The 16,210-nt window shown below is 40.9% G+C and overlaps 1 protein-coding gene across 7 annotated transcripts in view; it reads right to left on the minus strand.

Annotated features, from left to right (window-relative positions):
- epb41l2 (erythrocyte membrane protein band 4.1 like 2) overlaps nt 1-16,210 on the minus strand; it is a 43,369-nt gene extending 27,159 nt beyond the window's left edge. For all 7 annotated transcript variants that reach the window (XM_026318038.1, XM_026318037.1, XM_026318036.1 and 4 more), the window contains exons 1-4: nt 16,065-16,210; nt 2,505-2,728; nt 2,143-2,328; nt 736-990 (exon numbers count right to left, since the gene is read on the minus strand). In XM_026318038.1, the coding sequence (XP_026173823.1) occupies nt 736-990; nt 2,143-2,328; nt 2,505-2,714 (651 nt within the window). In that variant the 5' untranslated portion in view covers nt 2,715-2,728; nt 16,065-16,210. The remainder of the gene's footprint in view (nt 1-735; nt 991-2,142; nt 2,329-2,504; nt 2,729-16,064) is intronic.

The raw sequence follows: 16,210 nt of genomic DNA on the forward strand, positions 1-16,210 counted from the left end.
AAAAACATGCAATTTTTAACCATAAATTATGGTAATAATGCAAAAGCACACGCAGAAGGACAATTGGACAATATAACAACAGTGGAGAGAAATTCCTCAACACCTTTATCATAGGGTTCATGCACTAAATTACTAATTTCTTAATTAAACTAAAATGCATCTCTGTTTTTCATACTTTTTAGAGAAGCATTGTTTAAGTTGTGACAGGTCTGCAGCACCTGTTTGTTGGTGGCAGCAGATGCAGAAAAACTAATCTGGTGGGACCCAATGTAATCTGCCAGGTTTGTGTGTACATGTGTGTGTGTTCTAGTCACCAGACAGGCCCCTGCAGCGCGCTCTGCTTTGCTCTGCATTTATCCCCTAAACCACGCCCCAACGAAGTGAGCAGGTGTTTCTCTCATAACTGTACTTTGACTCAGAAAGTTAAATACCCCACACTCCTACCCACACGCACACGCACACGCACACACACGCACACAAGACCTGATCCTATTAGCAATTACATCACTGACACAGAGCCACTCATGTGTGACTTACATGACTAGTAAAAAATGTTTCTATCTGTTTGTCACTCCCCATGGTCAGAAGCTGACTGAAACTTCCCTCTTAGAAAACAAACTGTTGATTTTCCCTTTCACATGCATGTGCCTTTGAAACACCTCGAAACCTCCAACACCTCAGACCTAACATCTAAGAACTTCCTGTGTCTGTGTTTGAGTTTTGTCAGTGTCTTACCTCCACCTCACAGCTGAAGTCTGTCCCATCCAGGAGGGTCACATGACACACCACCAGCTTCATCTTGGTCTTCCTGGTCAGACGAAGAGGAGACTGGAAAATGGAGGACTGGCCCCCTTCTTCTCCGTCCCCTTCTGCTTTCCCCTCTCCCTCCTGCTCTTTCTTCTGCTCCTCTGCCTCGTCTCCCTCTGTTGCCTCTTTGGTCTCCTCAGGACCTCTCTCTGGACTCTCTTCCAACTTCTCTTCCTTGGCGGGCTGAGCGCACGATGAAAAGCAAGACAAATGTCAAACTAGATATTTACAAGTTTCCCAACTATGACTATAAAAACTTTTCCTCCTCCTAAAAAAAAAATCAAAGTAAGTAACAGAGAGTACTGTCTCCTCTCTTTGTGTCACTCTCTTTGTGAAAATCCCCTTCTAGTTACAAATTGCTCTTTCAAACCACAGGCGTTTCTTTTGGCCTGATCACTACAGTGTTGATGTCACTGGGTGGGCCTGGGTGGCTTAGTGTGATCACTGGATGGAACAGTTTATGTGTTCGCATGTGTCTGAGGGAGAAAGGCTTTGTGTGCGTGCATGTGTGCACGTGTTTGTGTGTTTCTGCTGTCTGTGTGTACTGCTCTGAATTACTTTTACACTGCTGCCATCTAACTATCTGCTGTCTATCTAACAACATCTAACTATCTCAGCTGACGCAAGAGTTTCTTGTGCAGAGTAAAATTTGTAACTTAATATGCATATCCAAAACAACATGTGACTTCCCTAGGAGGAAATTTGTTTAGGCAAAATACTTTCCACCAGCTTACTGTCTGGTAAGCACTGTTGTTTACTAACTGACCAACAGAACATTCATATTGATATGATGCGAAATCAACAGAGGCATATTCTTTGCAGTTCTCTTATAAAATATATGCACATTTCCTGTTAATCACTGTAAGCAGCAAGATACAGAGATTCTCAAAGTTGTAGGTCATACCATCTATTTTCAATAGCAATGACTCTTACTCTTCTCTCCCCTTCTTACTCAACTGACCATGTTAAAATGATCTTTCAATATTTTTGGAACTTCAGTTATTAGCTTTCTTGTCTAAAAACTATTCCTTTATGGGATGGATGGTTTTCTATTTATGTATTCAGCATCATCAGCACCCAGCAGTTCCCAACCCCAGGGTCACATACTAACACCTGGCAACGGAACTTTTGCCACTGGGCTGCAAGGCAACAATATGACTTAGAATAAACACTATATAATACGTACAGTATATGACACAAATACAAGCTATTCCAGCTGTAATTCAATTCTGGCTGTTTGTATATGACAGTCTGAGCTGTATTTTTCCTCATCACTCCATCACACCCTCAGCAACAATATACTGATGTAACCCCTCCACTGTCCACTACCAATACCTCAGTGTCAGCACTGGTGTTGGAATGAGATTCTGCTTCTTTTGCCTTCACTTGCTCCGACTTTACTGCCTCCTTCTCTTCCACTTCCTCTGCGTGACCGTTCACTTCAGGGGCAGGTCCCTCCTCTTCCTGTGTCCCCTTGCTTGCAGCTTTCTCTGTGGGAGGGACTTCCTTGGTCGGAGAGGTCTTCATGGGTCAGGGGGGGAAAAAAAAATACAGAAATCAAAAAACCCAACCAAGATATTCATCAATTTATTTCCAGTTATGATAGGAACAGAAATGTTTTGCTGCTAAATCTTTACAGAAGGTTTTATTGACACTATTATGTCAACCATGACTAAAATAGTGTGAATTTACTGTACCTGGCTTTGAGACCTTTGCTTCTTAAGCCATGTTGGCAGGTATCGAGATATTCCTTTCCCCTCTTTCTCCTTTTCTTTTTCTTTATCCTCCTCTTCGGCGTTCGCTACTTCCTGGGCTTTTTCTGTTGCCTTCTCCGATTCGTCCGCCTGAGCAGCTGACTCCTCTGTTTTCTCCTTCACCTCTGTCTCAGAGCCTGCTTCTGTTGTCATGGTGACACGTTAACCTGGAAAGTAGGAAAGTAGAACGATGGAGGAGGGTTAAAAAAAAAAAAAAAAGAAAAAAAAAAGGTTTATATCACTGAATCATTGTCTTTAAGGATATGCCTATACACTAAAAATGATACCCTAACCCTATTTCTAACTTGAACAAGGATACCACGTTTATTTAGCTGTTGATGTATGACAGAGAGCTGGGAAAAAAATCTAACTGCCCATTTCCCCACTGACTTCGACATGAATATTAATCTTTCATGGCATCCAGAGAATCTTTTATAAATGAGCTCCATGATCACATGGTTTCTGGCTTTGAGTGCAGGTAATGTTTTCTTTAAAACTGGAGCAATACAGAATGGGTAACAAGTACAACAACGCTGGAAATTTGAAGCTAATAGGTAAAACACCAAAATGAAGGGTTATCTGATTTGGCTCATTCTGGTCGTGCGGCTCACAGCTGTTAGCACATGAGCTCATAGCTGCTTGAGACATTAGCTCTTGGGCTGCCCTGTTTTATTTACACAAGTGCAGAAAAACAGAAGAGTTTAGGATGACATTATGTCACACAGAGAGTTTCATCTGGGTCAACAGCTGATTACAAGCAGTCACACACACACACACACACACACAGCATGAAGGAGGGCAAATTATACAATTCTTATTATCTGAGTCATTGGTTTTATCCTGCAGCTGTGGTCAGCACACACACATACACTCTTCAACCCAAATATCTTTGGCAGCGTTGTCCACACACACCCAATCACAGCAACAGGCAAAGTTGTTCTGCACTAATTTCTTGGTGTTTGAAGCTGAGTTCACAATATGTGATGTTACACGCTAAGGGTGTCTACCCATGTACACACAGCATGTTTTGGTCTGGTGTGGGTGACTCCAGGCTGAGATTTAGAAATAACTCATTCACTCTTAAGTCATCTGTTGCTCTTTGTCCATCCATCACCCTTTCCGGCTATTTGATTTGTCTATTCGAGCAGAGAGAACTTGAGGCAGGATCTGGGAAGCTAAACTACAGATCAAACTATAAGAGTAAGAGCTTTTAATAAGGTGCAGCATCTAACATAAAGCACGTCACCATTTCCACATGACCAGGAGGAGGGGACATTACAAACAACGCATTTACACACTGAACACAATTCAACATGTGGAGTGTCCGCACTACCAGTTTCCTCTCTTACACTGATGAAGACCTGCTTTAAGTCACTGCATTTGTTGTTGTTTGAGTGCTGTGTGCCCCAGATTCTCATTTTCCAGATCCTGCTGCCTGCATTGTGCTTTCTAACTATCTCCCAGTTGTCTCAACCCTCTCTGTCTTTGCCCTGTCACCTTCAATGAGAGATGACATTCACACGCACATCCACAGTGCAGCAGCGGTGTGTAGGGAGGGGGCGGGAGTAAAAATAGAACAGGTCTCCTTACGCATGATTGGGTAATGAGGTACGGAGGGGAGAAGGAGATGGCTACAGAGAGGTGTCTATGAGGGTGTGTGCAAATATTACAGAAGCCATAGATGCACTTGTGTCAACAAAGTTCATGCATAAAAAAATAAATCTTAGCAATTTCCAAAAAAAAAAAAAAACCTCTCCAAGGTTAAAGAGGCTGTGGCTGTTAATTAAGAGTATTAAGAGATATTTTAAGTGTAGCTGTGTATGGTCAAGGGAACATAAACATTTTGTTTCATAAGCATTAGATGTGGAAGAAACAGCATTTGTCAAATGTTTGTGACACCCTCAGGTTCTCTTCTGCGCAGGTGGTCCAAGTAAATTTTAGAACAGGCACATTTTTTGTCCTATGCTATAGTCTTCTCCAGTTTAAAAAACCCATAGAGCCATTAAAACAGGTTTGTTGCCTCCTACTTTCTGCAGAACCCACTCTTCTGAGACTGTTCCTCAATGGAACAGTATGCAATGTGTGTGTGTGTGTGTGTGTGTGTATTTGTGTGAGAGAATTGGCATCCGAATGCAGCTTTTTTGCAAGATGTTGGTCACGGCCACTTAGACCTGCTTTAAACTGACCCTCTCTCTCTCTCTCTACAGCTGTAGAACACCAAGAACGTTGTTTTACCTCTCCCACAACTTTCTAACTCACCCTCTCAACTTTCTTGTTCTTTAACTCTCCATCTTTCTCTTTTTCCATCTTCCTCTTTCTTTCTCACAAAGCCTCCACACTCATCACTCTCCCCTCTCTATCCATTTCTTCCAGGGCCCCTTTTCAATCCCCTCCAATCTCCCACTAAACCCCTCCTCTTTCTCTCTTCTTCCCACAGTCCATGTAAACAATAGTTGTGACACGGCTACAAATTTCAGTTCATTCATATAAATGGGGTCAAAGATGGGTTAAATACATGTTTAGCACATCTCATAGCCTCATCTAATGCATAAAATAGGCTAAACTATCACCCAATGTCCAGTAGTATTTCAGGCAGTATTTATCTAGAGGCATGCATTGCACTTCTCAATTGTTTTGCTATGTTTCAACCAACCTTCACAGCCAATTAACAAAGTTCAAGTAACCCAGTGGTCCAAATATGCAAGAAATGCCTTCAGATTCAGAACAAACACACTGACGCACAACTTATCTTGCCAGGTGAATTAGATGAGGTATTAGGGTTTGTGCATGTTCGTCTAATTTAACTAAACTAAAATTCCATTTTATGCCTCTAACATATGGTAAATCTCAACTTTCCTCCCGTGACCGTCAACTCTAAGCTTTCACATGTTCTGGCTACTTGGTGTACAATTGTACGAATGATGAAAACAGAAATTTTCACATTGTGTAACAGCACTGATTAAACTCCTTCCTACACAGTAAATCTCAACTAATTGCATGTTCCACCTGTCTTGTTTTGTGTTTCAGATGACTGGTTTAATGAATGGTTAGATGATTTGATGAACTGATGGACACAACTAACAGCCTTACCTATTGTTTCTGTTGCTCTCTCTTCCCCTGCAAGTCCTTTCCTTTTTCCTCTTCCCTTTACTTCTTATCGCTATTTTCTCTCTGTTCACACTTTCGTTTTGCTCTTTAGTCTTTGTCCGCCTTTCTTACACCTGCCTGTATCTCTCTGTCTTTCTTACCTTCACGTTCGCTTCCCAACTCTTAGAAAATGCCTGCCCTACAAACTGTCATTGCCATTTTCTCCCCTCCATCCTCTCCTCTCTCCCTCGCAGCTCCGCTTCTGCATCCCGCGGGACAATCGCTCCGGGAAACGAGGGCAGAAAACGGCAGAGAACATGGGAGGGTGAGGCATGTTCTCTGCCGTGGGAGGGGGGGCCAAGAGAGGAGCTGACGCAACAGGGAGATGAAGAGAGGTGGAAGATGGATGCATGGATGGAAGAGAAAGGAGAGAGACCTTACCGAGCCAGATTACTAATGGAAATACTTATTTAAAGTATGAAATAATCATATTTGCCTTTTTCTCCAAGATGTTTTATTTTTACAAACATCATTTTTGACAAGATCACATTAATCTTGTTTTTCACTCTCCCCAACACTATGGCATGACCACATGCTTCTTGGCCTGCATGCACTCTGCAACTGCCCTTTCCATTCTACGAGAAAAAAAATTGAACAAATAAAGCGGTTAGAGAGAATTACACACCAGGGACGACGCTCAAACCACCAGATTTTTTTTGTTTTGGTTGAAAACCTTGTGTATACACCACACTGACCAGATTGCCCATATGACACCACATCTTCATTTCAACATCCTGAGTGGTGTTGTTTTATACTGCCATATTGCAGCCACTTCCGTCAAACAAACACACATATGATAACCCATCCACTTACAACTTTATTGCTCTCTGTCTGGGTTTTAGGGGCCGTCGTCATAGCAACAAGTGCTGCCTGAAATGCCCTGTGGCTGAGAGATAAAACTTTATGATAGAAAGACACAAGAGTGAGTGCAAAAGTCAGACATTAAGAAAAGGAGAAAATAAAGAAGTGATTTACTGGCTCCAATTGTTTTGTGTTTATTCTAATCAGATTAAGCGAACATGACAACTCCAAGTCTAATATAAAAACATATACGTACCCTCCCACCACACTCTATGGGGAAAAGAAGGGGCGGAACAGTTACCGTGGCAACGACATTCATGGACTACAGCAATAAATCCCCATGGAGACAAGAGATTACCACAGAAAAAATACAGATTAGTGGACGAGCACAGAAGTGACAATAGAGATTATTGCCATGCCTAAACCCATTTCAAGGCAGAGCAGATACTACATGGTGGACCTACAGGAACTGCAACAGCTACTTTTCACTCCCTCCTCTCATCCTCAATCATGCACCACACCCAATACAAAAGGATACTTTGTTTACAACAGAACTATATGTGTGTGAGAGAGTGTGTTCTACTTCAGTGACAATTACAATTGTCGAGTGTTGTTTTCTGTCAACCCAGATGCTGTGGCTGGTAGCATTTGTTCACACTGTGTCAAACTACTTTAATATTAATATGAACTTCAAAAAAAAAAAAAAAAAAAAACACCACACCAAGGTCCTCAGCTTCAGGAAACAAATAGACGCATGGCATCACTCCAGCCTGTGTTGCAACACCGTAACCCACCAACCCACAAGTACCAGAGGAGCCAGGAAGACAATAGCATCCTGTCTGCTTGATCCAGGCTTGGCTGCATTTCCCAGCCTTGAAATGACCAAGCCTAAGTGAATTGCTTGGTCAAACGTAAGCTGTGGGCAGTTATTCAGACATCTGAAACCATGTTAAACAGGTTTTAGACAATTGCCCATTTGCAACTGAGGCATTACACAATTGAGACAGGTTGTAAAAAAACAGGTGAATAGGATCTATTCCAAAGTAGCACTAGAGGAGAAGTTAGGGCATCACTAAAGTCATTAAGATTCAACATTTGGGGACCTTCTGGGGACCACTACACTTAAAATAAAGCTGCATTACATGTTGTCAGTGTGGGCACCAATAATTGATGGGTCTGAAACTATTCTATGCTCACTCCTGCAGATCACTAACAAAAAACATCCCAAAATCTAAAGACTGATGCAACAAGCGAACAGCTTTTCCAGCTATTCCTCCACAGTCCAACAGCTGACAGCTACTGAGACTCTGTTTGGTTTTGGAACAACCACACACTTACACACATACAGAGTGCAGAATCCTAATCTGTGCTGTTCTCTTGTATGATCTGTCCATCTGTCACGCAATGACACATGCATACGCACACAAATATACCAAACACGCAAAGACGTACGCGCACAAAAACAGCTTTGAAAACATATGTGAACACATACTTGCAGAATTACTGACAAACACACCAGCTATGGGGTTTATTTTTTCAATCACACATACTTATACAGTTGCACACACAAACAGAGTGCTGGTGTCAAAATTCTGACCATGCCTGTCCCTTTACACTTCACTCTGACCCTGAAACTGAGGATTACACAAAGGATAATCCCTGTGTATGTTTGTGTGTCTGTCTGTCTATCCATTCATTCCTTCATCTCGCTGCCTAACTCTGCCTGTCTCTCCTACACATGGCATCAGCCTGTCACTTCCTTGAAGGAATACATGCTGACGAATGCTCCTTAGTGTCTGTTTGCTGCCTTCGGTTAGAGCTTAGCAAATGAAAGGTCAGCTCATAAGTGACGTTTAAATGGCCAATACTTGGTCATTATTTCTGTTTCTATGTTATTACTGCCAGCTCATAACTGCTACTGTCTGCCGAAAAACACATCAGGACCCTGTATTCAGTTCTGTGCTACTCAGCACCATAAAAACACTAACAAAACTACAAGTTCTGCCTCATTCAATTCTGTCAGCATGTTATTTACCACTAAATACTTGATAAATGATATGTGGTACTATTACATTGTATTATAGGTCACAAAATACTTATTTGCATTTTTGCATATTCTTTTGAATATTTTTGGATTGATCATCTGCTAAATGTGTAAAAATGAGAAACATCCATCTTGAAAATGCTTCCAAACTTTAAACTGCTAAAACAAAAAAATATGCAATTTACAATCAATTAATAGGTTCAAGCAGCCAATGAATTTTAGAAACTGCCACCTGGAATTTCTCACTTTTGTGCTTGTCTTTTTTGCAATTTGTTTAATGCTTTTAAATTCGCAATATTCCACTCATCACTCTCTCATAGATTTTCCTCTACCCACGTTTATTTTAATTTGCTCTAATGGCATGTCATTTTCTTTTATGAGCCAACAATGAAACTTAACAATGCAGATTATAATACAAAGTGAAGATTAAATTAAAACCTATTATGTTCCAGTGTTCATTCTATCACTTTCTGAGTGAGAATAACGGGTCAGCTCATAACTACTATTGTTAACTGCTAAACTCCCCTATTCAGCGATTAAAGCAGTCAGGCGCAAGTGTGTGTGTGTGTGTGTGTGTGTGAGAGAGAGAGAGAGAGAGAGAGAGAGAGACAAAGAGTGAAAGTATGGGTGGGTCATGCGAGTGCACATGAGGGGAGATACAGTTTACTGTGTCTGAGAGAGGATAACTGAGAAAAGGAGAGAGAGAGAAAGCAGGCATTAGCTGGGATGATAGAAAAGGGTGAGCAAGCGAAAGGAAAACAAAAAACAAAGAAGAGCGAAACCTGTGGTGAAACGTAGTCTCTCCCGAGTAGCAGTGGGTGTGGTGTTACTATGGCAGCGTACACCCCATAGAGGGTGGTAACAACAGGTGCTCTGGCAAAACAACTGACTTCATGGCTCATTATTACAGCCGCCTTTTATGGCAAGTTGATGCGGCTGTGCAAAAAAAAAACATCCTGCTCTTGGGGCCCAGAACTGAAAGATGCGTGGATCATCCTGTATTGATAACAAACAAACCGAAAGTGCTGTGACCTGGTAGAAAACTGTAAAAAACATGAGCTTTCTCAATCATAACACTAATACTGAATACTCGGCTCACCACTGACATGCCTAAAGTCAACAAATATTGTACAGCAAAGAGAGAAGAAAAAAAAAACAGCATCTGACATTCATGATTGTTGAGTGTGACTACTCATCTTTCACTGCAGCAATAAATACAGTGTGCAAAGTGGCTAAATTAAAGGTGAAGCAAGCAGATACTTCATTAGTCAATTATCAGTAAAATACGCGTCACCACCTCTCAGTTGTCTGCTGCTATTAATGATCTAACTACTAATTTAACCTCTAACGCTAAAATTAGACATCCCCAGAGTGAATGCCATAACATGTCCTCATTTCTAGAACATCATCCTGTTTTCTCAATTACTGTGAGGTCATGTTGTCTCTTAAGTCCCGCAACGTGCTCATACATCACTGTGTGAAAAAAGTTGCTGTAACCAGGTTTTTTTCAGCAGCTCAGTGTCATGACCAGACAGATTATTGAGGCCTCTCGTATCAGTTAATCCCAGGCCAGCCACCTCTGACCTCTTATCAGGAGACAGGAAGTGTGGCAGTGAGAAAGCTTCAAACCCTCCTTCTGTTTCCCCCTGGTTGAAGCTTTCATCCCTCGATCTTTATTTTCTCGTTTTTACCCACTTTAATGTCTAAGAATCTGTGTCATTAGAAACCAGTCAACTTAAAAAAGAGGTAACGACCGGATGAAAACCACCACCACCACCACCACGGTGTACAGTCATGGTCTGCCTCTCATCAAAAGGAAAATGTATACATCTCTCAAGTTTTTCTTGAACATGCTGACAGTTCAACCAAGAAGAGATGGAGCCTGGCCTTCCTCTGCTCACTAGCCTTTGTTTGCCTAACTTCCGTAACTTAATAGGTTTTCTTATGAAGGGTTTCTTTATTCAGTCTGTGAAAAGCTAGAATGTGTTCCTGTCTGCATAATGGGCTAGAAGGGCAGCTCCAGGTACAGTGCTGTATAGTAAAAAATCAGCACCTTGTATTTAAAAGATGACATAAGTGGTAATAACAATGCTGTTTCACGTTTAATGTGGTTAATGGTCTGAAAGAAGATGACATAATGATTAACAACAATGGTGTTTCTCGTGTCAAATGGCCTGAAAGCTTCATATTCATGGAATACAGCAGTATGATGTCTTCATCTATTATTACATCTACTATTCATCGTTTATTGTTTGTGCTTTAATTATAAAAAAGATAGAAGAAGGTAATTTAGGTATCAGACTTCCTGGCTGGCTAAATCCTGAAGGCCACATATATACACCCTGAGTTCACTGAGTTCTCTATACATATTCCAAAGTGTTATACAAACTTCATAGCTTCTGAAGAGCAACTGTGCTTCCTCTAAGCCTTCTTGCCCCAGACACTCCGCTCACTTCCTTTTCCTCCCCACAACCCTTCCTCTTTATGACTCTGCCCTGGTATCTCCCCCTCCGCTGATTCTTCTCTTCTCACATTCTTTTTACCATTTTGACACACTGACTGTCACTGACTGATTAATGAGCAGTTAACACACGATGAATGAATCAAAGAATGACCGATTAAATTAAGTAAATGACAAATCATTTAATCTGCATTCCAGTTAATCAATTAATGAATGAATGAATAATAAAAATGAATGAATGTTTTCTGGTGTTGTCAAATATCTGTGAACACAAACTGTAAACACACTTATATTCTTAACTTTGCCAGACTGGCAAACATAGAGATTATATATCTTTCCATTTACAAACTGAAATTAGACAAACAGACCTGTGATTTATATGATTTTGAAAATTACTGATTATATCCTTAAAATAAAAATAACATTGGTATCACTTTGTTTTTAGTGCAGATGTTTGGATTCAAGTTATTAAAGTCTGCGTTTAAAATTACGATAAATAATGTCATTTTATTTGTTTAGACATTGCTATAAGGTCCAATATGACATTTGTTTGCATTCGCTGGCTCTGTGATGGCTAAGACGTTTTCTTGACATGCCAAATTTAGATCACCTATGCTGGTGACATGTTATTGCACTATAAAGGATTTTTAGACCAGATCTCAGCCTTTTAACCACAATATCACCCATTTTCTGCTGAAACCGGCCTCTGTGCCAACATTTCCTTGTGCTTCTCCCTAAGATGTGGCTTTGAAAAGATGAAGGTTCTGCCCTGCCCTGCCTTCAACTGTTCAGCCTCTCTGTGAGAATGTGACCCTATGCTGATTAATCTGTTTTTAACTATGTCTGGCTCGCTGCCAGAGCCACAGGCCCACGCTCTATCGCTGTTCTTTATTCTATCGTTTCTTTCAGAGTTGAACCCTTGCTGGAGAAAACAGTTTGTCCTCTTTCTCCCTCTTGGGTGTAAAATGTTACCCTTCAACATAAGGATTTTCTATTCTTCTCTAATGAGCCCATTTAACAAAAATATGACTGTACTAATTGCTATAATTCTAATACCATGTCAAACTATTTTCCATTTAAAGTCATTAAAGTTGGTGTTTTAACAGCATCACCAGTGTACACTCCTATTTTCTCATTTAAATTTTTTGGTGTTTATCTGAACCTCTGTATTTTTTGTCCCCTTCATCACACACGACCATCTTGATCCCGCTTCCATTCTCCCCACTTCACCCTCTTACCCCCCACGCTCTCTGTTGCGGTAATACGCTGAACATTGCATTACAGTCTCCATCCATTCATGTCTTTCTGATCTTCTCTGTGTGAACCTGCATTGTGGAGTGCCCGCTGGCCAAGCTGCCCTGAAGCCAAGAGGCTACTACTCGCATGGCTGACTGCTACACTGTAGAATATGTCCACCTTTGAAATTGTTCTTGACAGTACCAATGTCACTGTGATGAAAGCTTTGAATTGTGATTTGCAACTATAGAAGCAACTGCTTTCACAGACTGGAAAAACCTAGCCAGCTGCATTTGTGACTTTGTGATTTGGAGGACTGCATTTGTTCTGTACACACTACTTTTCTAAAACCACAGCCCACAGTAGTCATTCACTGCAATGTGGGACAGTAGGACAAAGTGTGTGCATCTGAGTTGATGTGATGTGTTTCGCTCCTGTTGAACCCACAGGGTCAGGATGAAAACACAGTGATGTTCCCATAGCCTTTCCGAGTGGTTAAGCAATATCTCTCACTCTCTGTCGCTCTCACTCAATCTCTCTTTCTCCTCTTATGTCTGTTACTAACCTTCCTCTCCATTCATTTCTCTCTTCCCTCCGTTTCTCCTTTGATCGCTCCATTTCTACTTTCCACTTTCCTGTTTTTGCATTCCTGTGTCTCCCTACCTTGCCCTCTGAAGGGGAGAAAAAAAAAACAAATGAAGTGTGTCCTTGCATGTGTGGCAAATCATAAATCATAAGAAAGTCATAAAACATTAATGATGACAATAAAAGAAGCATCACTCAGTATCAACTGTTACCACTGTGCCATAAAGCACCCACAGAAGTTTTATTCTTACTCATTAATGCAGCTGTATTCTGCTTAGAGGTATTGGTGCTACCGTCATCTTCTTTTGCTTGTTTCTTAGTTTGACTTCTAATCTGCAGCGCTCACACACCTAACAAAACCAGGAACAGGGAAACTACTGAAAACATACACTAAAACATCATCGCATAAAATACAGACCCAAAAATGATAGGAAATGCAAAGCTTTTGCCCGACAATAGGAATACTGAGATGAAAAAGAAAAGAAAAAAAAACATGAGCTCATTCTAGCTATCTCAGCGTTAGTTCCAGTTAGCTTTAATGAGCAGATTCTCCCACCAGAACAACCAATTAAGGCTTCTCATTAGTGGGTATGACAGAGCTGCCACTGTTCCTCACATCCTGAGAGGTTGAGAACGAACATGACACTGACGATTATAGATAAACCATACACACAGAGAGGAGCTTGTCAGAAAAAAAAACACACCAGACGGTCACACACACTCATTGCTGACCTTCCCTTATAGCTTTCCAAACCAAGAATCATTCCTGCCCACATTGAGTCTATTTTTATGTTGTTCTTGTTGTAAAAAAAAAAAAAAAAAAAATCTCCAATGCATATTTATTTAGTTTATGTGACTAGATATCACGAAAGCTTTGATCTATAGCGTAGTGGATTTTCTTTCACATAGTCACCTACATAAGCTGCTGTACCAAATAATCCAAAAACCTGTAACACAATACAACAACATACAATAGACGTGCAGAAAATAATACCTCTGAGAAGGGTGTAATGTTCAATGCTGCTGAGACTGCACAAGGAGAAGTGTTAAATAAAATCTATGGTCATTTCTGGGTTAACAATCCATCCGGTTATTGTTTTACTGTATTATATTAATGCTGATGCTTCTATTATTCAATATACTGTTAATTTTCACATAGTCAAAATACTCCCAGCAATCCTAGAAGTTCAGTGTATCTTGGCCTTGTATGATCCATGCCTATGTAAATTATTCATACAAACATGAGGAAAACTGGCATCAGAGGAGCTCACTTGGGTGGGTCACTGGATAGATGATGACCCTGTTATATAATTTTTTTTTTCAATCCCACAGGGTTTTCTCTCAGCTCTTAAAGGGGTTTAGATGGCAGTATCAACAGCCTTAGAATCCAACAATAATTCAGGGAAAAATGTGACTTGACAATTGTGCTGTAAACAATAAAACTGTGTCATTTATGGAAAACAATCCAATGCAATGACAGTCAATAAAGTATGAACAGACTTGTTGCCTGGTTATAAATTCCCACATGCTGAACATTACTACTGTTCATGACATTGTCCCTGCACTGATGTCCTCCATTACTATTTAACCTACTTTCCTTTACCCCAAAGGGGAAAAACAAGAAGGCATCAAAGGGGAGCTGGGCTGATTAAAATAATGAGTGGTTGACCACACATACAGTACACAGATTAGGGCACACAGTTAAGAACTAGATTTAAGGGTGATTGTTAGTAGCATAAATGCCCTAATATTAGTCTGTCTGTCTCAGACTCAGTCATGGTTACAGTACACATCACGCACTGAACTGCAAAAGGCACCTGCCAGATTGTTACCGAAAAAATCAGGTACGACTGTGTGACTGTAGCACAACATGCACATTTATTTAACTGGCAGTAATGTAACTGATGTTTGCCAACTGCTACTGACCTTTTACCACAATTATCAACGACTGAGCACAACCTGAGCTGAATCCACTCTGTCGATGTGTTGGCTTGTCTGTCTGAACTAGATCATCCCTGACCATCTGTCAAAAAAGGCATGACTATGGGTTTGTCTTTGAAATACACAATAATGCATGCAGATGCAATTAATCTCGCAGAGCAAACAATAGCAAGAAAGTAATGGAACATGTTGATTGAACATAAAAACTTACCTTTGGTGTTAAAAATCTATTCAGCTCATTAAAACCAATGTTTTACTGCAGAATGGCAACATGCATGTTAGGATAAGCACCATCCTTCAGTTACATCACACAACTAAACAGTTTAACTGATAGAAGAGTTTCTGAGTAACTACTTCATTTGCTCCATGTGATGCGTTTAAAAGTGTAGGTGGTTAGAGTATTTCAAAGCAGTCACATCAGATTTGGCACTGATAAGTTAATATAGAGGACGTCCTTATTCTTTATCAGTAACACACACTGTAGTGTAGACTGACTGCTAGTGCTAACACAACGTTACACACACACACACACACACACACACACACACACACACACACACACAGCCCGGTGTTTTATTTTACCACAACTCTAACGTCGGTACACAAGGGGATAAACGCACGAATGACAACAGCGAGGAAACTGGGAAGTTGTTGTTTTCCACAGTTTGAACAACCAGCCCGAGTTAACTTAGTTGGCGGTATGAAGTAGTTAACTAGTTGGCTAGTTGGCTAAGTTAGGAGCTGTCCCGTAAACACGGCGATGGATGTTTGAATAACGTTAAAATGACGATTAGAAAAACCAACCGCCAACGTTCAACTCACCGTTAACGTAACGGCGGAGTTCACCTACACCAGGAAATACAGCCGCCGCCACTAACGTGTCGGGGTCTATTCATTTAGAAAACAACTTCGAAACTTGTGAGTTATGTTTGTTTTGCGTAGGTAATTTAAGCGAAAGGTATCCCTGAAAGGTTTTTGTTAACCACGTAAAACCCCGGGATACCTCGGTACGTGGAAGCCGTTTAACGAGAGGTGATGATAACGGGGATAGACGCCATGAAGCGCTTTGCATCGGAGGTAACGTTACGACTGTGAATAACGGATTTCAGTAGGAAGCGTGGTGTTTGCACGGTCCCATCAGAAAAGCAAGGCTAGTTACTATGGTTGCTGGCAAAGCCTGGGCACGTAATAATTTAACAGTACACAAAATCGACTATATGAGACGCCAAATATCCAAAAACGCATTGAACTAGCCGCTGATGCATAATTCACGTGATTTGGACGTTACCTGCTGGAGTTTCCAAAAATCCGTATTGGGAACTTTTTCCAAACGTGGCCTCTCACTCTGCTCTCCTCCAAAAATAACTCACGTACCGCTATCTCTGCCTCCCAAAATCTCTACTCCAGTCCACACTGAAAATCTGGACAGGGCTC

The sequence above is a fragment of the Mastacembelus armatus genome, chromosome 24, assembly GCF_900324485.2.
Source record: "Mastacembelus armatus chromosome 24, fMasArm1.2, whole genome shotgun sequence".
Taxonomy (NCBI): Eukaryota; Metazoa; Chordata; class Actinopteri; order Synbranchiformes; family Mastacembelidae; genus Mastacembelus; species Mastacembelus armatus.